Source organism: Oryx dammah, unplaced genomic scaffold, assembly GCF_014754425.2.
Source record: "Oryx dammah isolate SB20612 unplaced genomic scaffold, SCBI_Odam_1.1 HiC_scaffold_29, whole genome shotgun sequence".
Lineage (NCBI taxonomy): Eukaryota > Metazoa > Chordata > Mammalia > Artiodactyla > Bovidae > Oryx > Oryx dammah.
This window is the reverse complement of record NW_024070213.1, coordinates 9,267,707-9,292,318: the sequence shown is the minus strand read 5'-3', so window position 1 is coordinate 9,292,318 and position 24,612 is coordinate 9,267,707. Positions and strand designations below refer to the sequence as shown.

Below are 24,612 nucleotides of genomic sequence, written 5' to 3'. Positions count from 1 at the left end.
GATTAGCCACGCAAGCTGCCACATGGGCAGACACACTTGATTGCTCTGGTAACAGAACTTTATGTTCATTCATTCAACGGGCATATATTGAGTGCCTATTATGTACCAGGTACTAGGCTCTGGGGACAGAAAGATGAACAGAATAACTCAGTGGGGCTTGGAGGAGATGAGAAAAGATATACAGTGGACCCTTGAACAATGCAGGTTTGAATGGCATGGGTCCACTTATAGACATATATTTTTCAAAAGTAAATACAACAGTACTGTGTTGTCCATGGTTGGTTGAATTTGCGGATGAGGAAGAACCAAGGATGAAAGGTAGGTAGGGAGGGCTGACAATAAACGGATCAGTCCTTATGTTGTTCAGGGGTCATGGAGAGCGAGCCAGAAGCAGTAAGTTTTATGGCGATAAATAGAGCAGCTAAGAAGGCAGTGAGGAGTGAGGGAGTTAGTTCTGGAGCAAGACTCCCTGATGGGTTGACAATTGCATGGAAGCCCAAAGGAAGGGCTGAGATCTGAAAGGAGCAGTGACTTTCCCAGGATCACATGGAAACTACATGACTGAACCAGGACTATACCCCAGGTTGTGTACAAGTGTTGGGATTCTGGGGTTCTTGGTCTGATGTTATGAAATAGTGGAAACACACCAGATGCGGTGTTAGCAGAGGAGGGTGTGGTTGGGATCCAGCCACTCAGGAGCTGCGTGATCTTCTGCAAGTCACTCTCTCTAAGCCTGTTTGCCGTCACTTCGCCCTTCATTTCCTTCTCCATTCCTTAAAACAATCCCACTAGTAATAAAAGGTCATAGATATTTTTCTTTATGAATGAAAAAGGTCCATTATTTTATTATGTTACAGAGGCAGCCAACTCTAAGCCTCCAAGGAGGGCTACAGTTCTACTCTAGTTGAGGGAGAAGTCTTGCTAACTGGGACAGAGAAGATTCCTGGGGTGTGGGGGTAGGGGTGGAGAACAAGATCTGAGTGGGCCCTGAATAAACGAGAAGAGTTCACAAGGTGATGCTAAGTGCCCAAGGATTGTGGAAGATTAATGGTCCAACCCGGGAACCACATCATCTCTTTCCCAGAATGAACAGGGATATTATGATTGAGTTTGGTTATGAACAGAAAACCCCAAATAAGAGTAGGTCAAATAGAGATATTTCCTCCTTTTTTATATAAAAAACTCTTGAGCTAGGCGGTCAGGTGTCAGGGACCCCCGGCCCTTCTGTTATGCTCCACCAGTCTCAGCACTTTTTCACCTCAGTGCTCAAGATAGCTGCTGAAGTGCCAGACATCATGCCTGTATTACAGCCCACAGGGCAGAGAAAGGAACCAAGAAGGGAATGCCCTGTCCCATGCAGAGGGGATTCTGGAAGAATGTCATTTTAGGTTGGTGGTTCTAAAACTCAGAGAGGGCCCACCAGGACCCTGGAGGCCTATAGGCTGGACACTGCAGCTGCCTGGGATGGCACAGCCGGGAAGAGCACCCGGGAAGGGGAAAGATATAGGCAGCTCTGCCTGTTTCACCCAGGACATTCCTGCAGCTGTCCGTGGAACATCACAGCTGCTTTTCAGATGCTGAGATGTCACATACACTGGGCCCTCTAGCTGCCTGCTAAGTTCCATCCCCTCCTCCTGAGCCTTCTCTAGTGCCTTGGGACCCAGAACTCTGGGGGTCTGGGGAATGGGGAGGGTTCTAAGACAGGCTGGGCAGGCAGGGGTAGAAGTCTTCAGATAAGTCCCTCTGATCTGCACTGTCCATCACCACCACCGCAAGCACGGGGCTATGAATCCCAGGATGAATCTACACCAAATAGCTATCCAAGACCCTGGCAAAGACAGACACAAAATATGGGATCAAGGTGAATGAGTGAATGAGCCCAATCAACCAAATAACCAATCAATCAAGGGATGCGCCAATATTATTCAGTCTAACCTCAGCCAACTTGTCACCAAGCTGCCAACTTGTCACTTACACACTTTCAGTGACAGGGACCTCACTACTTACAGAGGCAAAATGGTTTTAGTTTTAGATTGTCCTTATGATGAGTCAGATTCTCCACCTCCTAGGTTTCTCTGTCGGCCCCAGTCTGCCAAAGGGCTTCCCAGGTGGTGCAGTGGTCAAGAATCCACCTGCCAATTGAGGAGGCTCAAGAGATGTAGGTTGGGTCCCTGGGTCGGGAAGATCCTCTGGGGAAGGAAACGGCAACCCACTCCAGTATTCTGCCTGGAAAATTCCAGGGACAGAGGAGCCTAGCCCATGGGGACCCAAAAAGTCCCCTAGTCCATGGGGGCCCAAGAAGTAGGACACGACTGAGCACACACACACGGTCTGCCAGCAGGAAAGACCCAGATACATGTAGCATCTTTCTCATGAAATCAGACCCAATCAGGGATGAGGGGAAGCACAGAACCCCACAGCTGAACCTTGGAGACCACAAGCCTCCTGCTCATCTTCCTGTGCTTCAGATGGGGCTCTGACCAGAGAGGGACTACGACTTGCCCAAAGCCACACAGCTAGCTAAGGGCTGAACCAAGATCAGACCCCCGTCCCAACCTCGAGCTGTGCTCCTTCTAAACCCCACACTCCTCAGGGACCTCCTCCAGCCTTCCCCACAGTGGGTCTCCCCTCCCACAGCCAGTCCCACCCCATGATGCTGAGGATCCGTTCTCTTTGTAGAGACCCTCAGACTAGAGAAATTCATCTCTTTTCACTGCCAGTGACGAGCACAGGGCTGGCATGTGGGGCCCAGGTATTACGAGCTGCAGTGGGACCTAGCTGTACAGAGTGGGTTGCCTGGCTCTCACCCCCTCCCAGAGGCCTCCCTCAGAGCAGTAGGCTGGCATGTGTGCATAAGCATGTGTGAACGTGTGTATGTGTGCGTACGCGTGAGTTTGCGCCTGAGCCTCCGGGAGCGAGAGGAACACGCCGCAAGCTGTCGGTAAATCCTGCCAATGCAGAAAGGGTAATTGTCACACGCAGTGCCAACAGACAGATCTCCGGCAGATTCATTTGGTTTTGTTTTGTGGTTATTTTTTTTTTTTTACCACTTTAAATACAGAATATAAATAAATTTTAAATTTAAAAAATAAAAGGAAAGCCCCCAAAAATATAACCACCGATTTTACAAACTGAAGGAAGCAGATTGGGAGACAGCGGGGAAGAGGGGAAAGTGCAGTAGAAGGTGGAAAGGGAGGTGGGAGGTCAGACCCCACCCCTAGGGGGCCCTGGGGATCTTTTCCCTTTTCTCCCCCACTCCCAGCCCAAGAGCTGGTTTCCTGGGAGGAGCCACCAGATCTGGAACTCAAAAGGATCTAAGAGGAGGGGCGTGAGCAGGGGCATGGAGCAGGGTTGCCCCTCCCTTGGAGACATTCTCTTGGGCTTTTCACACCTGCCTGAAGGGAAGACTTGCTTGAGCTGAGGACTTGGGGTAATGGAGGCCACATGGACAAACGCTGCCTCCCTGCCCCTCACCAAGGGCTTACTCCTGTCTGACCACTCCAAATCGTGGGGTGGGTCATAGACACAGCCAGTCCACATGGAGCCTTCGTGTCAATTAGGAAAAGAATCCCTCCATTTGCCAAAAAATTGTCATAATAAATACACAAATTGGCCACGTCTATGGTGTGTGTGAACTGTGATCCCCACATGCAGTGCCCTTGTGCAGTGCACACCCTGTACAACCTTACCTGGCAGTCTTGGCTGGGCTGGGATACGATGGGCAGGCCCCCTGCTGCCCTCTGGCCCCTGGTTTTCTGTCCTACAGAGCAGTGACTGGGGTTATCTGGGGCTTCAATAAGGGGTCCAAGAGCCCCTTGGTGGTGCAGATAAGGGAGGAGACACAGGATGGAGGTAGAGAGATGAAACGGGAAACAGTGAACTAGGGTGGGGAGTGGGAGGAGGCAGTGGATGCCCGGGTCACCACCTACATCCACCTTCGAAGCAAACGTCATCCCTAACCCGTCTGAGAGGGCACTTGACTGCCTGGTGCTCTGGCCACACCTGCCCAGAGGAGTCCACGTCTTCCAATAATTCAAACATATTAAATGAAAAGAAGCCACTGTGAGCAGAGGTGACCAAGGGGAGACGACCCGGCCTCGGCGCCACAGGAGGGGTTCTCTCCAGTCTCTGCTCCCCACGCGGTCTCAGCCATAGGAGTATGAGCACCCTGGCCGGCCTGGGGGTGCTCCCATCAGAGCTGGCTGGGGGTCCGGGGATCCTCAGGCCCATGTGCAGGGTTTCAGGCCAATCCACAGCACTGGGGAAGGAAGCCCCTTTCTCCCAACAGCGACCCCATCAGTCTCTCTTGCACTTCTATCCCGTTTTTGCCAGGTCAGGAGAGAAGACAGCGATGGAGTCCAGGTCCTTCGTTTCCTTCTCGAGCTTCTTGGCAAGATGCTGGAGGCCACTGAGGGAAGACCCACTGGTGGAAGGGTGGACAGACGCGTGGAGGGGTGGGGGAAGCACCATTGGCCGTCCGAATCAGGCATCGAGACAGACGGACGAGGGGAACAATATTATCTCTCCAAGGACCCCATGGGGGCAATACAGCAAATACCATATTAAATAACCCTGTAGGCCAAGCAGAGGGACACAGGGGTCAGAGACAGCCTGAGGCTCCATCCCACACTCACAGACAACCAGGGGCAGGGTCAACCAGCTGTTCCTGATTTCTAGCGGCACTCAGGACTGGGAAGTATGAGATTTAGACCTCCTGATTCCTTTAAGATGTACTGGGACACAGCTGGGTCGGGGCCTCCCCCAGCCCCTCACCCAACCTGCTCCATGAAAAAACTCCACTGATAACTGGCAAGAGGGGATCAAGGCTTAGAGCCTGGATTTTATAAGGGAACTGCTTCTCCCCTCACCCCTGTCTCAGCCCAAGCCCAGGCCAGGGAGAAGGAGCAGAGTGCTGGCCCTCACCTGCCCACGTTCTCCTGCAGATGCCCCTAGGCTCCGAGGGTCTCCTTCAGTGCCGTCTTGTCATGCGTGTGCTTGAACTTCCGGTGCTTCCCCTTGGGGGGCCGGCGGACTCGCACCGTCCGAATGGCCACCCGAGTTTGGGGCGTCCTGGCTGCTTGAGAGAAAGAAAGGTCTGGTTAGCAGGTGGATGAGACCGGCAGAGGTCAGGGCATATCAATGCCCCCTTGACCAAGGCCTGCCACAGACCTCCCCAGATCCTGCAGGCTAAAGGGAGGGGAGTCTGGGACCAGACCTTCTGCATTTGGATCCCAGCTCCACTGCTCACCAGCTGCACCTGAGGAACAATGACTGAGCCATTTTACGCCTCTGCTTCCCCATCTGTGAAATGGGGATAATAGACTGTCCACTTCATAGGACTGGTGGAAGGAATAACTGATAGTATGCTGGCCAACACAGAGAGGAGCAGATGAGTTCTGGCCTCAATTTATTTGTCATTACCCCACTGACACTGGCCCTTGTTTCCATGCCCTTGAACCTGGCCTGGACTTGGCCCCGTTAACCAATATAAGGAGGCAGACTGGTACTGGCCAGGTCCAGACATAAGCCTTACGAAGGCCTGGCAGCTCCCGCCTTTGCACTTTGGGGAACCCTGTGCCTCCACATAAGAAGTCTGGTTCCCCTGCTGGGGATCCCATCTGTGGAGGCCCTGGGGTGAGGAGAAGCCCTGGACTTCAGGGAGAGGGACAGAGGCCCAGCCGTCCCAGTGCAGCCTCCAGGTAACCGACTGCAACCGCAGGAGATGCCAGCAGGCCCACCCAGGTGAGCCCAGGCAACCCACAGACCAGAGAACAGAAAATGGCCATTGTCTTAAGCCACTAAGTTTAGAGAAGTGATCAGCAAAAATAGCAGCTGCTCTTATTCACTTGTTTCTTTTTTCCCCAGTTTGACCTCCTACTGAGGTTTCTTCCTACCCACTTCAGCCCCTTCTGGTCGGTCATGGGATGGGGAAGCCACTAGGCTTTGAGCATAACCACACCTCCCACCAGGGACCTGGTCCTTTCTCTCCACTGTACCTGTGGTCTACCAGGCCCTCACCACCAGAACAGCACGGTGGGCCAGACCACCTGCATCCAAACGGGGCTCTGCCAGGAGTTAGTTGGAAGCTTTGAGGAAAGCCATCCACACTCTCTGTGCCTCAATTCTCAAACCTTTAAAACTGAGAACAGCTGCCCTGGCCTCCTAGGGTTAGGAGATAATGCGTGGAAATCACCAGAAACCCTTAGCTAGCACTTACCACACACCTGGCAAAGTTCTAAGCCTATTCCTCCTCACAGCAGACAGAGTTGTGAATAGTTAACAGATGAAGAAACTGAGACAGAAAGTCTGGAATTTTAACCCAGGGACCTGCCTCTGGAATCCATGCTTTCAATCACTGGGCTGGAAATCACTGTGCCTGAAAGTCTCGGTCAAGGTTAGCACTTCACTTCTGTCTCTCTTCCTCCTGGGCTGCTAAGTAGACAGCCTGGAAATGAAAGTTTTCTCTGCCAAGCTCAAGGCCCACCTCTTCCTGGGAGCCTTTGGAGTTTCCCCCTTGGCTCATCCAGCTCTCTGGGGGCCAACACTTGACCTTCCACCTCACAGACACAAGTCCCCATGAGGCACTTATCCCAGTGCGAAATTTAGGGACTCGGGTGGGTCTCAGATCCTTCTTGAGGGAGGCTGCCCAGGGGGGCCATTGAAGGGCCAGAGACCGAGCCATCAGCAGGATGCTGGGCTGGGCAAAGCCTGAGCAAGTTCAAGGTCATCACTCAGCTCATAAGTGACAGAGCAGAGATTTGAGCCCAGGAGGCCTGACACTGACCATCACATGAGCCACACTGCCAGCTGCCAGAGGAACTGCCCCCCAGGGCCAAAATGCTGAAACTAAAATGGCAAGACCTACATAGCAAGTGGTTGAACATGCCTCCTAAGAAACTGGTTTAGAAAATCATGAAACAGAGGCAGGGAAGAGAACCCCATTCTAAACATAAAGAAGAATATAATTTTTCCTAAATAGAAAGCACTCTCCATAGTAACTCTACAAATAATGTACAGCACGTCAGTTTGAAGCTGTCAAATTATCAGCCTTTCCCAGGGCATCCCTGTCTCAGCTCAGCTCTGAGAGCAGGAGGAAGAGGCTGAGATGGTTCTGCCTTCAGGGGGCTTGTTAGTAAGAAATGACAGTGAGATTGTCCTGCCCCATAACCAAAGAAAGTTACTGAAAATCAAAACTGTCACTCGCATGGATTGTTTTTTATGCTTACCTAATCCTATTGCCAGGAGAAATATCAACAACCTCAGATATGCGGATGACACCACTCTAATGGCAGAAATTGAAGAGGAACTAAAAAGACTCTTGATGAGTGTGAAAGAGGAGAGTGAAAAAACTGGCTTGAAACTCAACATTCAAAAAACGAAGACCATGGCATTCAGTCCCATCACTTCATGGCAAATAGAACGGGAAAAAGTAGAAGCAGTGACAAGTTTTATTTTCCCGGGCTCCAAAATTACTGTGGATGGTGACTGCAGCCATGAAATTAAAAGACGCTTGCTTGCTCCTTGGAAGGAAAGTTATGACAAACCTAGACATCGTATTAAAAATCAGAGACATCACTTTGCTGAGAAAAGTCCGTATAGTCAAAGCTATGGTTTTTTCCAGAAGTCATGTAAGGATGTGAGAGCTGGACCATAAAGGAGGCTGAGTGCCAAAGAATTGATGCTTTCAAATTGTGTTGCTGAAGAAGACTTGAGAGTCCCTTGGACTGCAAGGACATCAAACCAGTCAATCCTAAAGGAAATCAACCCTGAATGTTCATTGGAACGTGTGATGCTGTTCACACGCTCACTTCAGCTTCAGTGATGCTGAAGCTCCAAGACTTAATGTGAAGAGCCGACTCGTTGGAAAAGACCCTGATGCTGGGAAGGACTGAAGGCAAAAGGAGAAGGGGACGGCAGAGGATAAGATGGTTAGATACCATTACCAACTCAAAGAACATGAATTTGAGCAAACTCCGGGAGATAATGAAGGACAGGGAAGCCCAGTGTGCTGCAGTCCACGGGGTTGCAAAGAGGCAGACGCAACTCAGTGACTGAACAACACTCCTATTAACTTAACGAGTCTCATATAATCCTTACTTTTCTCTGAGGAAGAAAAGATAGCACAATACAGTCAAAAGAACCCCAAACTAGATGTTCCAAGACCTGGGTTCCAGGCTCAATTTTGCCACTATGCAACCCTCATTAGGTCCCTTAACCTGTCTGTGCTCCAGCAGCGCTATTAGTAACACTGAAGGAGGGGATTGTCAGGTCATCGCTAGCTCTAAAATTTTTAAATACTTAAAAAGAAGAAATGAGCCAGTGACAGCAGTCAGGGTGAGAGAAGAGCCAAGAACAAAACTTCAGAATACCTGAATTCTAGCTGTGCCCCTGTCTGAAACTGGCTGTGTGACTTTGGGCAAGACCTTGGCCTATCTAGGCCTCGGGCATCTCTTCCACTTAATGCAGAGGAGGCAACTGGAGCAGATCATTTTTTACCCCATTTCAGTTCTTTAAGTCAAACTGCATGCATGCATGCTTAGTCGTTTCGGTCGTGTCCAACTCTTTGCGACCCCATGGACTGTAGCCTGCCAGGCTCCTCTGTCCATGGGATTCTCCAGGCAAGAACACTGGAGTGGGTTGCCATTTCCTTCTCCAGGGGATCTTCCTGACCCAGGGATCAAACTCGCATCTCTTATGTCTCCTGCATGCAGGAGGTTCTTTACCAATAGTGCCATCTGGGAAGTACATGGAGTTAAAATCTCTCTGGTGATTTTCCTCCACTGCCCCTAATTCCTTCATCAAGGCTACAAGGGGAGAAAAAAAAGGGGGGTGGGGGGGAAAGGCTACAAGGAATTAATTTGATATTTCATCTCCAGGACAAGTTGTCAAATATCTGAATATGATATATGCATGGGTTGTTCTCTTATCCAGGTCATGGTTCCTCCCACTGTTTCATGCACTCACTAAACAAAGCAGGGGGCTGTGGTAGCAAGACAGGGAGGGGGGCTGCTCTGGACGGGGTGGCCAGCAGACCTCTAGAAGGAGGTGACTTCTGACCTTAGACCCAAGTGAGGAATAGGAGCTAGGCTTAAGAAGAACTAGGAGATGTGAACTTTACCCAGACGGACATGTGCAAAGGCCCTGAGGCAGAAACTTATCTGGCCACTCAATGAGGCCACCGTGGCTGGGGTGGCATAAGTGAGGGGTATTGGTTGGAAACAAGCACAGAGCACCAGCTGGGGGCTACATACTCGCATAAGCCCTCCCAGGCAGAGGAGGAAGCTGGACTGTTGTCAGCACTATGAAAAGCTTCAGGTGAATTTAACCAGGGGCATGCCTGATCCAATTCTCCCTGAGTGCCCCCCAGCAGCTGCCACAGGAGAAGGGGGCTGCAGGGCTGAGCAATGAGAGGCAGACCTTGGATGAGCAGTTACCTCGCTGCTCCTGGGAACTCCCCAGGGTTCGGGTCACGGCTCGAGCCATCACTGTCTCACACCTGCACGCCAGGTGGTCCACCAAGGTCACTGTGGCCTTCTTAAAGATCTTCTTCTTCCGCACGATCTCAATCTTTTTCACCTGGAGGACAGAACCCCCAAAGTGCCTCTGAAGGGGACCATACGGGTTGGGGCCCGAGGGAGCCGCCTGCCTGCTCAGCATCCCCTGAGGTCATCTTTCCTCGAAAGCCCAGAGGGCGGCAGGGCAGGCGCTTCAGCCCGCACAATGGCAGGACTTTGCCCTCTGCCCTCATAGCTTTTCCATCAAAACAAGCCCTCCCCACCTGGCCTCCGGGCAGTCCCCTTAGGATCCCCCAGAGAGGGAGAAAGGCATTTCCGGGTTGAGTGTGGGGCCTGTGGTATCCTCATTCCCGGAGCGCCAGCCAAGGTCAGGGGCTGTGGCAGAGGCAGAGGCGGGGAGATGGTTGTCTGGAAGGAAGCAGGGGGAGGCTTTATCCAGGAGGGAGGCGGGAAGGGGGAGGTCAGCTGTCAGGTGTCCGTCCATAGAGCTGGCAGGGCTGGGGACAGGAGATACCACGGCGGTGGATGCCAGGGTGGAGAATGACATTGAGATAGAAGGGGGACACAAGAAAAGGCCGCGGCTGACCACAGGGGCGGGGAGCATGGTGAGGAGGCCGAACACTTGGCAAGAGGAGGTAGGGGTCACCTGTCGGTCCTGGGCCCTGGGGAGGTGTGCCCACCACACAGCAGCTGCTGTGTGGCAAGGCTGGCCAGAGGGGTGCAGAAAACTTTCCACGTGAATCAGAGACTTCTCTGGCCCTGCCCTGCCCTGTGGAGCTCCGAGGACGGCCTCTGCTCTAAATTCCCTTGAATCACAGTGTATACCCAATCTTTCCAGCAAAGGGGCAGGCTTCAGCCTTCTGACTCTCTGCTAGGGGCTGCCCCAGCTCTTGCAGGGCCTGCTGCCTTGAAGGGGGAGGTCTTCTGTGCCCCCCTTGGTGAAGACATGACTTGTTGAAGGGAGATAAGTAGGTGCTAAAAATGCTGGAGCACCTATGAGCCCTTCTCTGTGTGGAAGGAAGAAAACGGATATCCCTGTATAGGGGAGAGCTTTGGGGAAAGCTGAACAGCTGCCCAGAATATCCTGAGTGTCCAGTATGTTAGCAGACCTGTCTGTTGCAGGAACATTTGGGGATTTTATCCACCTGGGGGCTTGTCTGAGGCTCATGGTCACCTCAGCCTTGGGGGCCTCCCCACGCCTGTCGGCCTTCTCTGGACAGACCCCAGGAGCCCTCTGGGAAGGCCTTTGCACCCACCCCAACCCCATTCCGGGCTGGATGAGGCCTGCGCACCTGCACCTTCCGATCCTGCACCTGCGTGGGGCGGCACTGCACGTTGCGGTTGTTGCAGCAGCCAGAGCAGCGCTGCACCTCCACGCAGGGTGGCCACACCAGGAAGTTAGCATTGGTGCGGTCTATGAGGCGCCGCGAGATCTCAAACACCTCCGTGCGCGTCTTGCACTCCGCGATCACGGCTGGCTCTGCGGCGACTGTCGGGGAACCTGGAGGGGGCAGGGACCTCCTTCAGCGGTGGTGGACCTGTCCAGAGGCCCCCTAGCTGGTAGAAAAGCCCAGGGCAGAGCCCCTCTAGGACTGCTCGCCTTCAGAAGCAGGCAAGGCCTGTCCCTCCCCCTGCAACCCCAGGTTGGAAGGTTACCAGCCATGGGCCTTGGGCATGAGGCCTGGGGCCTCGGTTTTCCCATCTCCAAAATGGGGTTGAGGAGATCTACATCCTAGAACCACTATAAGGATCAAGTTAGATCGTTCTGAGAGTGCTGATCTGTGCTACATGTCAGTTCCTCCACCATTTTATTCTACAATTTCACACATTTATAAGTTTGCCCAGTATGTGGCCCTTACTTGTGTATTACTTACATTGCTGTTTACACTGTAATATAGTCTTATCTTGTTGCTTTTTTCAAGCCTCAGTTTCCTCATCTGTGAAATGGGACAATAACTCTGCCTACCCTGCATTTGCCAGTTGAACAAATTAATGGGAGTGAAACTTGGCCTTCAGCAGACTGACAGTCAGTATTGGGGCAACTGCCATCTGTCTTTCACATACAGAGGGACTCAGGCTCTGAGAGCTAAGAGCCCAAATTAGCTGCCCAAATTCACAGAGTAAGGAAGGAAACCCAGGCCAGTTGATTCTTGTGTGGCAGGGCCCCAGCCTCAGTCTACAGAGTTTTGAGACTGTAGGCAGAGAGGAGGAGGGGCTTGGAGTGGGCACCTGCCTCCCTAAAAATGCTGCAGTGGGACCCAGTGACCTATATCCTCCTATGCTTGACGCGCATCACCCCTTGCTAGCTGTGTGACCTCAGGCTGCTTCTTCACCCTCTCTGGGCCCCAGTTTTCAACTCTGTAAAATGAGGTCAATAATATCTGCCTCCCTGGTGGAACTAATGAACAAATGAGGTTTTAAAGAACTATACCGAGAAAAGAGTGTGTGTTGGGGGAGGGGAGAATGATGACTCATCTCCTGGATAGGGGGTATTTAAGGATGGCTACACACTTTTAGCTCCACACCTTCCCAGGCGTCAGGACGAAGGAGCCGGCCCTCCAGCCTTGGGCTGGCCACATCCCCAATTCTCTGTCCCCGGCTCCCACCTTTGAGGGGCCATCACCCTCAGTCTTACCTAGGCTCCTTCTTCCACGGGATAAGCTCTCGAGCTCACCCCCAGAATGGGACCGGGTCAAGTTCAGGTCCAATTCAGCCCCGTCTTCATCTGTAGGAGGAGGTCAGACACACTGAGAACCGCCAGCCGGACCGAGGCCGGAATCTAATGGGGATTCCAGGACAGGTGGGAGGATTGCTCCCCTCCCCCACCCCCCACTGGACCACCACCACTCCAGGGAATAGTGTCCCCTTCTGGCTCCCTGTACACCCGAGGGTCCTAGCTCTGAGGAGGGGCCCCTCCAGGCAAACAAACGCCAGGGTAGCCGCAGGGCTCAGAGGGTAGCGGGGGGCCTTTGACTGCATCGCCAAAGGATTGTCAGCCCCACTCCCGGCCCTTCCACCACATATTTGGACAGAACCCATGTCAATGGAGTTAAAAATAACCCATCCCCTTTGCTACTGTAAGAGAACCCTCCTTGGCCTCCAGGGCAGGGTGAGGACCCAGAGCTCTGAAGGCCAGTTTCCAGTGCCCCTCCGCCCAGCGTTCCCACAGGAAGTGCTGAATGGAGAAATTCCCAGCATCCCCAGGGGGGACCAGCATGCCCTGGATGCAGCCCCTCCAGAGTCCCGGACAATGGCGCAGTTGGGCGGGAGAGAGAGAGGGAAGGCGAGGGATGGGGGTGGAGGCCAAAGACCGAGAGAAGGGTGGAGAGCCAGGTCTGCTGGGTAGGGGCACCCTTGCCCTGCCCCCTTTCAGGCATGAGTCTCTCTCCAGCCCCCAGCCTTTCACTGTGTTCATGTCTCTCCCTCTAACCTTGTGCCCCGTGTCTGCCCTCAGCTGTCCAGTTACTCCTAAAGTCACAAACCACAGCTCCCTTCTCAAGCCTGTGCGGCCCTCACCTGGGCGTCATCAGCATGCCTTGAAGGCATCTCTCTCTCTAGCAATGGCAGCCGGAAGCCGCTGCAGGAAGTGAGGGCTGCAGAGGACTCGGAGCTCCATGCTGAATTGTGGGCAGCCCCTTCTATCTCTCCGATGGTTCAAGGGTCAGCAAATGAACCCGGGGTACACGGAGGACAAGCTCCTGCCCACTTCACACAGCACCTCACCTCTTTTCTTCTGTCTCCCCAGCCCGCTGGCCCTGCCCAAGACAAAGATCCCTGCTCATCCGTGCAGGCTCCCGGGGGGTCCTGTTTGGAGAAGACCGTGCCCTAACTGGTGCCTTTCCGTCTAATCTGCTGCTCCTGCGTTAGCGCGTCTGTCTGTCCTTCTTACTCCCTTCCTTTCTCTCTACTGTCTCTGGAATGTCCCTGGTGGGGAGGAGATGGGGAAAAGATGTGCTTTGTGGAAAGGTTAAGTCGATTAGGAAAAAAATAGCCACATGGTTGCCTTGAAACAGGCCCACTATTGAAAGGTTCATCTGGAAGATCCCGACCCCCACCAGGGGTCCGTAGGGGCTGCCCAAGGGTGGGGGCCAAGGGCCTTGGAAAGAAACAGCAGAAAGGCTAAATTCGGCAGTTGCCCCATTGTGTGGACCAGGGCTGGCCAGTCGGGCACGGGGTGAGGGGTGTGGGAGACGTGGGGTGGGGGGCCTGGTGAACAATAGGTGGGCCCAGCTGGGTCCCCCTCCCGCCTGCCTCGCCGGCCCCCGGCACAGGCGCGTTTGAAAGGGCCCGAGAATGCTTTTGAGAGGGAGCCAGGGGCCCAACGGGGAGAGGAAACAAAGGCAGGAAATGCTGTCCCCCGTAGATAGCAGTCTGGGCAAGGATTACAAAGTGACAAAGAGACAAAACCCCAGAGGGAAGGGGAGCTGGGGGTGCAGGGGGGTGCCGACCAGGGCTCCAGGGAACAGGCCAGAGGTTAGAATAGAAAGGAATTTGCTCTGAAGACAGCGTTTATAAATACATTCCCGACCCAGCCCGTCAGCCCCGCCACGTGTGTGCCACTAAGCACGTGCCCATGCGCTGGGCGCGCTCTTGGGCATGGGCAGGGCTGCCCACTGGTCCAGGCCAGGTGTCCCTGGGAGACCTTGGAGACTGGGCACTCGGCCAGACAGGCAGGGAGATGGCGCCTCCCACCCCATCCTCCCTGGCTGAGTCCACACCTGGATAGACATTCAGCAGATGCCCTGGGCACCTTCTCCCCGCCCCCTCCTCTTGGGACCCCACCCTCTGCACCCCCGCCAGAGCCACATGTGGGAGCTTCGCTTGCCACTCCCCATGTCCCAGGTAGCAACCCGCCTGCCTACTCAGCCCTGCCCTGGACAGGTGTGGCCAAGCCCTCCCAGGCAGCCACAGGCCTCTGGTCCTCTGGATGTTAAGGAAGAAGGTATGTCCTTGCCCGGCCCCCCGAGGACCCCCAGGACTCAGCGAAAGGCCAGAGCACTGGGTGAGGATTCAATTTACCTACGGAGTCTCCATGCAGCAGGCGCTGGAGGTCATCGAAGGAACGGATGGAGTGGTCACTCAGCATCTCGTAGAGCTCCTCGGGGATGGGGTCTCCCTGCCAGGTAAAGAGGGGGGGCCAAGTGAGCTGAGAGCCAGGGCTTTCGAGCCATGGCCCTCTTCCCCCCAGCATACACACACACTCCCTCGCATGGGAAGTTCCCACAGGGCCCCTTGGCCAAGGGCAAGTGGACAGCCAGGATGAAGGCATGTTGAGGCGGGGGGTGAGGGCAGATTCCAGGCTGGACAACCAGAAGCACAGAAACCTGGGACCAGGTCTCCAAGACCCAGCTCAGATCTGTGTCCCTCACCCCAAACAGAACCCCAGCTTACTTTAAAGTTAGATTTGACTGTATGTACCTGTCTCCCCTTGAAATCCATATTCTTGCCTGGAGAATTCCACAGACAGAGGAGCCAGGTGGACTAGAGTCCATGGGGTCGCAAAGAGTCAGACATGATTGAGCGACTAACATACACACACACACACACACACACACACCCCTGTCTCCCATCACACTACAGGTTCCGGGGGCTCCAACAATCTGATTTCTGCTTCCCCTCCACACCTGACAGCTAAAGGCAGCCAGCATTTGTCGTGGGCGATCGAATTATCCCCAGTGGACAGATAGAAAAATAGTGGCTCCCATGGCTGATTGATGTCAATGGATGGCAAAACCCATCACAATATGGAAAGTAATTATCCTCCAATTAAAATAAATTAGTTAAAAAGAAAGAAAACTCAAAAAAAAAAAGAGAGAGAGACTCAAAAAGGCGACATTCTTTGTCAGAACCCTATAGCTGATTATCGGCAGAAGCTGCATTCAAATCCAAGTCCTTATGATGGCAGAGCCCGTACTCCCGGCCTCCTGGGTATACAAGGTGTTTAATAAGTGCTTGAAGAGTTGGATCGTCTCAGGAGGCCACATGTACTTGTCTTATCTGTTCAGCCTCTCACTCAGAAGAGGAGAGAAGGGAATCCTCAGACACGGCCAGGAAACCTGAAGGTTCACCCGCGCCCCATGCCCCAACCAAACCCTATTTTTAGAGCCCCTCTGGCCTGCCACCAAAAGCACTTGAAACTTAATAAGCACTTTAACAGGCCCTGTTCGAAGCTGGGCTTCCTCCAGGGAAATCACAGGTCCCACAATAACAGGACAGCAGCCCTCATAGGAAGGTCACGGCCACGTCCCCCACGGTCCAGGGAGACCCGAGGGGCTGACGGCAAAGGTCTGAAGGAAGAGGTGAAGGCAGAACAGAGGCTGAAAAGCAGACGCTGACCATCAGCGTCTCTGGGCAGAGAAAACGCGCGAGATGGGCTGCAGGTCCGAACTCACACCCCTGCAGACACATGCGCATGCACATGCAAATACCCAGAAGGGCCCTGTCTTGTGGAGGAGCCCAGGGAGGGCATCAGCAGACAGGACTTACTACTGCCTGACCTTAGGTTACACAATTCCCGCCTCAGTCTCCCCAGATTAAGACGAGAGATGCTCCTGCTCCAGCTAGTTCTCTCTACGTTCCAAGGACTGGAGTGCTAAGAGGCTCTGCACAGGCTGTCTTGAGAAAGGGCTGCCTTCTCCCTGCCTGACAGGTGAAGGAGGTCATCCTGCCTTGTGGCCAGTCCCAGGGATGCTCCCAGAAAGGTTTGTTGGGAGCCTGGTGATTGAGGAGGTTTTAGCCTCCGCCAAAGCTCCATTTCCTCACCTAAGGGTCCCATCGCTTGCAGCCCTGGCCACTGGAGTCAGCCCTGGAACCAGAAGACCCAGGGTGGAGCACAGCCATGCTTTTAAAGCAAATTCCTTAAGAGCCTTGAGCTCAGTTGCTTCATTTGAACGTGGAGCTTATAATCCTGCCTGGTGCCCAGGGCTGTCAGAAGAGAAGGGTGAAGGTCTAGCAGTTAAGCCTGGCTGGAAGCTCGGGTCCACGACTGCACAGCCGGGAAACCAGATGATACGAGTGTGAGATGGGAAGAATATCAACTCGGTTGGCCCGCACTTGCCTTTCCCGTCTCCAATCTGACCTGCCTCCTCCCACCCAGAGAGACCACGCCTTTGTTGGTCTCCAGATGTGAACATAGGACCCAGTTCATGCAAGGGAAAACAGGGGCTGGTCTCCAGTGAAGCCCAAAGCAGGCCATGCCCCCTGAGAGTTCCGTCTGTCTCAGAGCGAGTAGTCCAAAGAGCTGGATTCCCCCTCCACTGCTACTGACCGTCCCGTGAACTCAGGTTGGCCACCGCCCCTCTCTGGTCCTGGCTCTCATCTATGAATAGAAGGGGTTGAAGACACTTGATTCAATTCTCATCCTGCCTGGGGGTGGCTAGAGAAGCAGGAGAGGGAAGCCAAGGATGGGGTACCCAGCCAGGTCTCCCCGGCTTCTTGTGGAGTAATGATTCATATTTCCCCAGGAGAGGGGCCCAACGGCCCAGGAACGAATGGTACATAGCACTAATGCCAAGACCTCCTTGCCCCCTAGAGAGCCGGATGCAGCTGTCAGCGACGGCAGAGCAGGCAGGTCCCCAAACCAGCCTAGCAGATGCTCCTGACTCGGCTGATGATGCCAAGAAGATGCCATCTCATGGAAGCAAACCTAGAACCTCCCAGCCTGAGAGGGGAAGAGCCTGGGAGAGAGACTGGGGAAGTGGGAGAAGCACACAGTAGGTGCTCAATAAATGCTGGTAAAATGCATGAAGGACTCTCCCCCTCTCTCTGGGGTTCCCTTCTGCATGATTCTCCCACCCCATCCACCAGGAGGACCACTCCCCAAGCACCCTGCCTCCTGAAGAGTCTACTTTTTTTCTAAGCAGAGAGGTGATTCCTGCCCGTGCTTTCTGTAATTTGGCCACCAGATGCCCAGAATGCCCTGAGAGCTCCTGGATTTGATACCAACACCACAGCTAATGTCTATGAAGTGCTAACCACAAGGCAGGCACTGAGCTAAATGCTGTACCAATGACCAAACCCAAGAGGCTGGTGCTGCTTTTATTCCCATCTTCCAGATGAGGAAGCTGAGGCTCAGAAAAATTAAGTAAACAGCTACAGGTCTACACGACTCCTAAGAGGCAGAGCACAGGCCCCTCTCCCAGCACCACGGAGGTGCTCCTCAGTTGCTGTCGGCTCCCCACCCTGTGTGTGTCATGAGCAGTGGTTCTCAATCAGGGGCAGGTGGGCCTCCAGGGGACACTGGCCATGTCTGGAGGCATTTTTGGTGGTTACAAATAGAGGAATGCGGCTGGTATCAAATAGGTGGAGGCCAGTGCAGCTGCTAGACATCCTTCTATGCACAGGACAGCCTCCATCTACAGGATTCTGTGTCCCCAAACATGCACAGTGCAGAGACGGAGAAGCTCTGTAGTAGACAAAAAAGGCAAAGGCTTCAGCTGTCATGGAAACCGGGGTTCTTGGAGTAAGTATTTTATTTATTTATTTGTTGGCCTTGTGGCATGCTGGATCTTAGTTCCCCCACCAGGGTTCAAACCCATGCCCCCTGCAGTGAAAGAACAGAGTCTTAACCACTGGATCACCAGGGAAGTCCGGGAGTTAAGTCTTTTAACAACCTAAAACCTCAGCTTCTTTATCTTTTAAATGGGGCTCACAATACCTCACAGGGGTTGGCAGGTAGAATCAGACCTTGCAGAGCAGCCAACAGATTGATGGGTAGTTAATGAGCCCCGCTGTGGTCCGCATCCATTCCTTCTGTGTGGCTCCTTGAGGGCAGCAGTGAGCAGCACGCATGCGTGGGGCCAGCAGTGCAGGACATTTTTGAGGATAACAGTGGGTGGGTGGAAAGCTGCCCACCCAGGGGAGATATGTGACTGTGCGAACCACAGGAAATGACACCTGAGCCCCACACTGGCACTTGCCAGGGGGCCCTGTAGGCTGGTGGGTGAGTCCCTTCCGGGGCTGGGGGTGGTTGAGAGGTGGGGACATTTCGCCTTGTGGTCAGCTCCAGGATGCGATGCCCTTGGGGGGACTCGGGGCACCTGCCGGGGGTCAGAGTCTCCTCGTGGCGTGGGAGGGTGAGCAGCCCAGAGCCTGGGTTTCCTGAGCACAGGTTCTAGAAACCTCCTTAAGGCGGGAAGCTCCCCCTCGGAAATGGGAAAGGAGGCCTGGCACCCTGATAAAGCTGCCCCAGATCTCAGGCCTGGGGTTCCTGGCAGGGCGAGGGCGTGGCGAGAGAAGGCAGCTGGGGCACAGCCAGCCTCCTCGGGAGCCAAAGCAAACAGCCTCCTCCCCACCCCACCCCACCCCCAACGCCAGCTGCAGAGGTAGGAAGGGCACGAGCTGGCTGAGGCCAGGTGAATTACCTGCTCCCAGTCAGGCTGGCAGATTAAAGGGGCTTGAACCCCACCCTCTGCTGCCTGGGCCTTAGCGAGCACACAGATACACACTCCCCAGGCTGCCTGAAGTTCCGCTGTGGGAGACGACAAGGGCTTGGCCCAAGCAACCAGGGGCGTTGTCAGTGGCTGGCAGAGGAAGAAGGCCTCGGAGCACCCGCCTGCCTGAGAGTCTCAGGCCTGATTTAGATTCGATGCCAAAGCCAAGCCCTTTGAAGAAGCCTTCTCTGGGCAGACCATAGAAGCCTTTTAGAACCAGCCTTTCCCACCAGCATTTCCCTGCCCTATTGCTCCTGGGACCCTCCCTCTCCCCCATCCTTATTACGGTTAGCCCAGCCCCCACCACCCCCCACACCCCCAGTGGGCTCCCTCCTCTCCTTCCAGCAGAAAAACTGTTAGACCGGGAAGAGAGAGGCCAGAGCAGCAATTACAATCCTGGCAGTCCACCGCAATCACTGCCCCCAGCCACCACCACCATCCTGATCCCAACTCCCAGCATCCAGTGGGGCCCAGGAATTTGCATTTGCAAGAGACCAGGTAATTCTGCTGCTCTTGAGAAACTCCTGAGCTAACCAGTCTTCCCTCTCTCTCTCTCTCTTTCTCTCTCTCTCGCTCGCTCTCTCACTCTCTCGCTTTTAGATGGTGGAAACTGAGGCCCAGCTCAAAACACCCAGAACTATTTGTGATCTCACTTTCTTTCTGGTTCTTCCCCTCTGTCCAGTCCAATCTTGGCAGTCTAAGTCCCAAGACACGGAAAAGAAAGACATGCTTGTCTTTCATGACTGGGGGATACTGCAGGGGGACTCGAAGATGTCTGCTGGAGGGCAGGAGAGCTGTACTGGGCTGCCCTGTGTGAGGACGGAATAAGGCCGTGTTTATAAAGCACTTAGCAAGCCTGAGATACGCGTCCGGTCCTTCCCTCCCCTCTTCAAGGATTCACTGTCCTCTCCACAAATATTTACAGATTATCCATCATGGCCAGGCACCATTCTAAGCAGGGGAGACAGTGGTGATCAAGACAAAAGCTGTCTAGTGGAGTTTACACTCCAGTGAGGAAAAACGAATAAGAAACAACTAAATAAATCAGAAAATGAAGATAATTGCACTAGAAGGGGTACTTCAGTGGAGAAGGAGGGGGTGGTGAGGGAAGATTCTGAGAGGGTCTTACGAGGCCCATGGCAAGTATTTCTTTACTACTTCTGCTGAATCAATCTTTCTCACACACACACACAGTTCCTAGGCCTTGCACCAGAGCCTTCAAATTCTGTTTGATCCTAAGCTTGCAGACACTTCTAGGGTTGGGAGAGTCCAGCAAGTCAGTCTCCCACTAAGTAAGGGCATTAGCAAATAAGAAAGAAGCTGGGTGATGGAGGTCTGTGGGCCCTTCACTTCTTCTTGGCAGAAGGGTGCTGAGGCCAGAGGCATCACATGATGATGAGTGTCACCCTTCCGGAAGCTAGCTCAACTAATGGAGATGAGACCTTATGGACTTCAGCCGACCCTCAACTGGGCCCCACCTCAGAGCTCCCTACCCTTCCTTCCCAACTGCTGGCATACAGGGGACAGGACCAACCTCAAGGCTACCTCCACCAGGAAGCCCTCCTGGATTGGCTCCCATGTCACTGGGTTTTCCCTTTTCCCTTTAGGTCTCTTCCCTCAGAGCCTCCTGAGGCTTACTCAGGCTCTGCAGGAAAGTGCTTCATAAACTGCAAAGCACGACACAACCGTGAGTTCCTGAAGACCACGTTCAAGGATGCTGTGATTCAAGCGAGGAGAGAGGCACCAGCTTCCTGGCCAGAGCCTCCGCACCAAGCACACACCCCCATGGAGTTGTGGAACAGGAGGAGGAGGTGCTGGATGAAGCTGGAAATGGAAAGGGCAGGCCTGCAGAGGCCTTTTCCAGCTGTCACCCAGCCTCCCCAGAGCTGGCTGGGGAGGGAAAGACGACTGAGCCGGCAGGGATGGGAAACCCCCTCAGCGGTTCAGGGCCCACAGTCTTGGCTGGAGGTTCAAAGCAGGGCCTATGTGAAGGGACATCACAGCGGCCCCAGTCACACAACATCTTTTTCGGCCACCTGAGGATGGTTTGAAAAAGCAACTACAGAGGGGTCATGCTTGAGGGGCGTCGGGCTGACCTGACGAGGCAAAAAAACGGCGCGTGCGGTGGAGCCGGACCCTGACGGGAGGGTTCCTGTTTCCATCCCCTCATCGGACCCAGGAAGGAAATGGGGTGGCTGCAGAGGTGACCAGGTCCCAGGGCCACCTGTTGCGCCGGGGAGGGAACCTGGTACAGGGTGGGTATACGAGCCCTGCGTGCCTGTGTGCGTGCGTGGGTGTGCGCGCACGTGTGCTGAAGCTGCGTGTTCGGGGGCCGTGCGTACGTGTGTATGCGGTGCGCGCGCGTGTGCCCCGCGTGTGCACGGGCGTGGCGGCGGCGGCGGGCGCGCGACCCGGCCGCGGTAGTGCGTGCCCGTCGCTTTGCGCACCCGCCCGCCCGCCGGAGCGCAGCATCGCCTCCGGCCAAGAGTGTGCATGCGTGGGGTGAGTGAGCGCGAGTCGGGGGGCCGGGCGGGGTGGGCTGCGGAGAGCAGAGGCGGGGGCGCTGCCGCGGTTCCCAGGACGCCCTGGCACCGGGCCCAACCCCCCAGGCCCCGCGGCGAGGCAAGGCGGCAGCTGGGGCCGGCCGGCGCCCCCCTCCCCAACAGCTGGCCGCGGCCCGGGGGGCTGCGGGAGCGGAGAGGAGGGGACGTCGGGAGGGGCCTGCAGGCGGGGGGGGCGAGCCCCCCGTCCCCCCCCCCGGGGGGGGCCGCCGGGGGGGGGGGGGGGGGGGGGCGGGTGGCCGCGGAAGGGCGGGGCCCCAGGGCGGGCGGCCGGCGGCCCTCGAGGAGCCCCGAGAACAAAAGGAGACGGCGACGGCTCCTCCGTGGTCAAAACAACCTGCGCTGGCGGCGGCCCAAGGCCCGGCCGCGGCCTCGGAGCTCTTCACCTTAACCCCTTCGCCGCCGCCGCCTCCTTCCTGCGCCTCGTTGGAGGCCGAGAGCGGCCGGTCCTCCCCCCGGGAGCGGGCGAGGTGCGGGCTCCCGGCCGCGGCCGAGCGTTGGCGGGACGGGACCCAGGAGCGGCGCGCGGCCCGCCGCCCTCTCCTCCCCGGCACCTCGCGCCTTCTCCCTGCCCCGCCCCCTTTCCCACCTGGATTCCGGGTAGACTTGCCAACTCACTGCTACGTGAGGCTGGGAGGGGTGCGGGGGACCCGTGCTATCTGATAGCTCCCGCAGACGTTTCCCTATCCCAGCTTCCTTGCTGCGGGGCTTTTCGAGGCGGGGCGCTCCGCACCCTGCGGTCGGGGGAAGAGAGGTGCGTCCTCTCGCAGGGTGCGGGCGCAGGTATGGCGCGGCCTCAGGCACACACTGCCACCGGGGCTGGATTCCCTACGAGCCCCTGCTCCTCCCCTCAGGCCAGGTGCCCCAAACCTCTCTCTGCACCCACCGCGCCCATAGACTGCAAGCGGCTCCGACACTGCACTCTGGGACCGGGCAAGACCTGCACGGCCCGATGGGCACCCGCCCCGACCGGGACCAGGAGCCGGGGTAGTTCGCAGACCCCCGCCGAAGCTTGGCGTGGCTGCCGCCGGTGCGCGAGCTCGCACCTCCGGGGCAAGCCGGGTCCTGGGCAGGACCTAAGCTTAACCGAAGTGGGCTCTCGAGGACGCGCTGCCTGCTGCCTAGGCAGCACCCCACCCCTCTCGCTTGGGCTAGGAAGGGGCTTATTCTTGGGTTCCTGGAGGGGTGGGGGACAGGACCACACACACCTCCTCCCCTGACGCTTAAAAGATCGGAGATCTGAGATCCCCCAGGGAAAAGAAAGCCACGGCTGCCCTTCCCCTTAGAGCCTAGCACCCCCGGACCTCGCGTTGCAGCCTTCGGAGGTCACCTCACGCCCGCCGCCAAGCCCACGGGTCCAAAGTTCACTGCAGCGAAGGGAGGGGGCGATCGGGAGGCAGGGACGGGGATAATGAATGAAGCGAAGCAGCCCCAGCCGCCGTCGCAACTCACCTCGGCGCTGACCAGACGCAGGTAGCAGCAGAGAGACAGGAAGAGCGCCCAGCAGCGATTCATGCCGACTCCGGGCCCGGCCCCGCGGGGCCCCGGACGCGTGGACCGAGCGCGCCGCCCCCGCGGCCAGGGTGGGGGGCGGGGGCTGGGGAGGGAGGTGGGCTCTGCTCGGGTCTGCGGCGATCAGGCACTCAGGCCGCTGCAGCCGCCGCCACGGCTCACCCGCATGGCCCCCGGGCGCCGCCGCCCCCAGCCCGGGCTCCGTCGTTGGGGGGTTGGGGAAGGCCTGGGCGCGGGACCAGGGTCCGAGGCCGCTACCTGGGCGGATCCCGAGCCCGAGCGAGCATCCACGGCCGGAGGGCTGCGTCGCGAACCAGCCGAGGCTTCTAGCCGTGTGGGGGCGCCCAGGGGACTCCAACCTCCAAGAGGAAAAAGAACACGGCAGTCGATGGTTCGTCTTCACTCGCCGGCTAAAGGCGTTTTCCTCTGCCCGCTGGCTTAGCTTTTTTGCAACATTTTCTGGAAAGGTCCCTGAAGTCGGAAAGCGCAAAGCTGGGCACCTCAAAGCCAAAGTCTCCCCAAAAAAACTTTTTCCAAAGTTGGTTCTGCAGCGGCGGCCCGAGTACCCGGGCAGGGAGAGGTGCAAACTCCCGCCCGGGCCGGGTAGGGGGGGCCGGAGCGTGTGCGCCCTGGCGCGGGGCCCGGGCGGCGGGCACGGCTGCTCAGCGCGCGCGGCGTGTCCGCTGCGCCCTGGACCGCGCCCGGCAGACAGGTGGACGCGGCGCGAGTCTGTCGGTCCGTCTGCCCGCCCTCTCGCCGCTCTGGACGTCCTCTGCGGGCTGCGAGCTGCGGCTGCTCCGGCTTTCTCTTTGCAACGAGGCTGGAGGGTGGGTTGTCTTTTTTTTTTTTCCCTTTTTTGCGCGTGTGTGTCTGTGTGTGCGAGCAAAATATCTCTATCTGGGGAATGAAAGAGGGGCGCTGGCGGCCAGAGGGGAGCCCTCGGGGAGGCAGCGGGGGAGGCTGCGGGCGCTCGGGGAGGCAGGAGGAGAAGTTGCCACCCTTTCAGCTGTTCCGGCCTTTATAAAGGAGACGGGAGAGTGTGAGAGGTGGGTGGAGACAGCTTTTCCTCTTCTGGCCGAGAGTCAGTAACGGGAGGGTGGGGAGAGCTCCAGGAGGGCCTGAGGCGAGGAGGGGGAACTTAGGGGTCTCCGAAAGCCCCGCCGCCTTTCTGCCCAGGAATCTGGTCCCTGGCAAGGGAGAACTAGGGACCGTCAAACGCTGGGCCCCTCAGCAGTGTCTGTGGCCTGGTTTCTGGCCCATGTGGTTGGGGGCCAGGGGGTCTCCCAAGCCGCTGGCTTGCAGGATTCCAAGGCGGCACCTCCAAGACCGGAGGTTTGCGGCCCTAGCCCAGGCGTGGTGCTGAAGGACTCGGGCTCTGCAATCCTGCCTGGCGCTGAGTAGCTGGGTCACCTTGGGCAAGTCACTTCCTCTCTGTGCTCCTCCATCTCGCCTCAAAGTGGGGTGGGTGGACTGTGAGGACTTGGTGCCTGGAGAGAGCAAAAAGCACCCAGCCCCAAACCAGGTAGAAGGTGATCACACAAACCCTGCAGCCCGAACCATGCAACCGAAAGCCTGACACGCTCGTCTCCTCCT

General features: G+C 56.1%; 1 protein-coding gene across 2 annotated transcripts; it reads right to left on the bottom strand.

Moving 5' to 3' along the window:
* Window positions 1–3,004: 3,004 nt before the first annotated feature.
* PDGFB (platelet derived growth factor subunit B) lies at window positions 3,005–23,989 on the bottom strand. Of its 2 annotated transcripts, none has more exons than XM_040233273.1 (7): window positions 22,960–23,989; window positions 14,535–14,631; window positions 12,151–12,240; window positions 10,808–11,016; window positions 9,435–9,576; window positions 4,924–5,074; window positions 3,005–4,572 (listed from the first exon to the last, which is right to left on the bottom strand). In XM_040233273.1, exons 1-6 carry the CDS (start codon window positions 23,020–23,022, stop codon window positions 4,950–4,952), a joined length of 726 nt encoding a protein of 241 aa, XP_040089207.1. In that variant the 5' UTR covers window positions 23,023–23,989; the 3' UTR covers window positions 3,005–4,572; window positions 4,924–4,949. The 2 variants fall into 2 exon arrangements, with proteins under 2 accessions (XP_040089207.1, XP_040089206.1); XM_040233272.1 differs by having other exon boundaries at window positions 4,924–5,077; window positions 22,960–23,792.
* Between the last annotated feature and the right edge of the window lie 623 nt (window positions 23,990–24,612).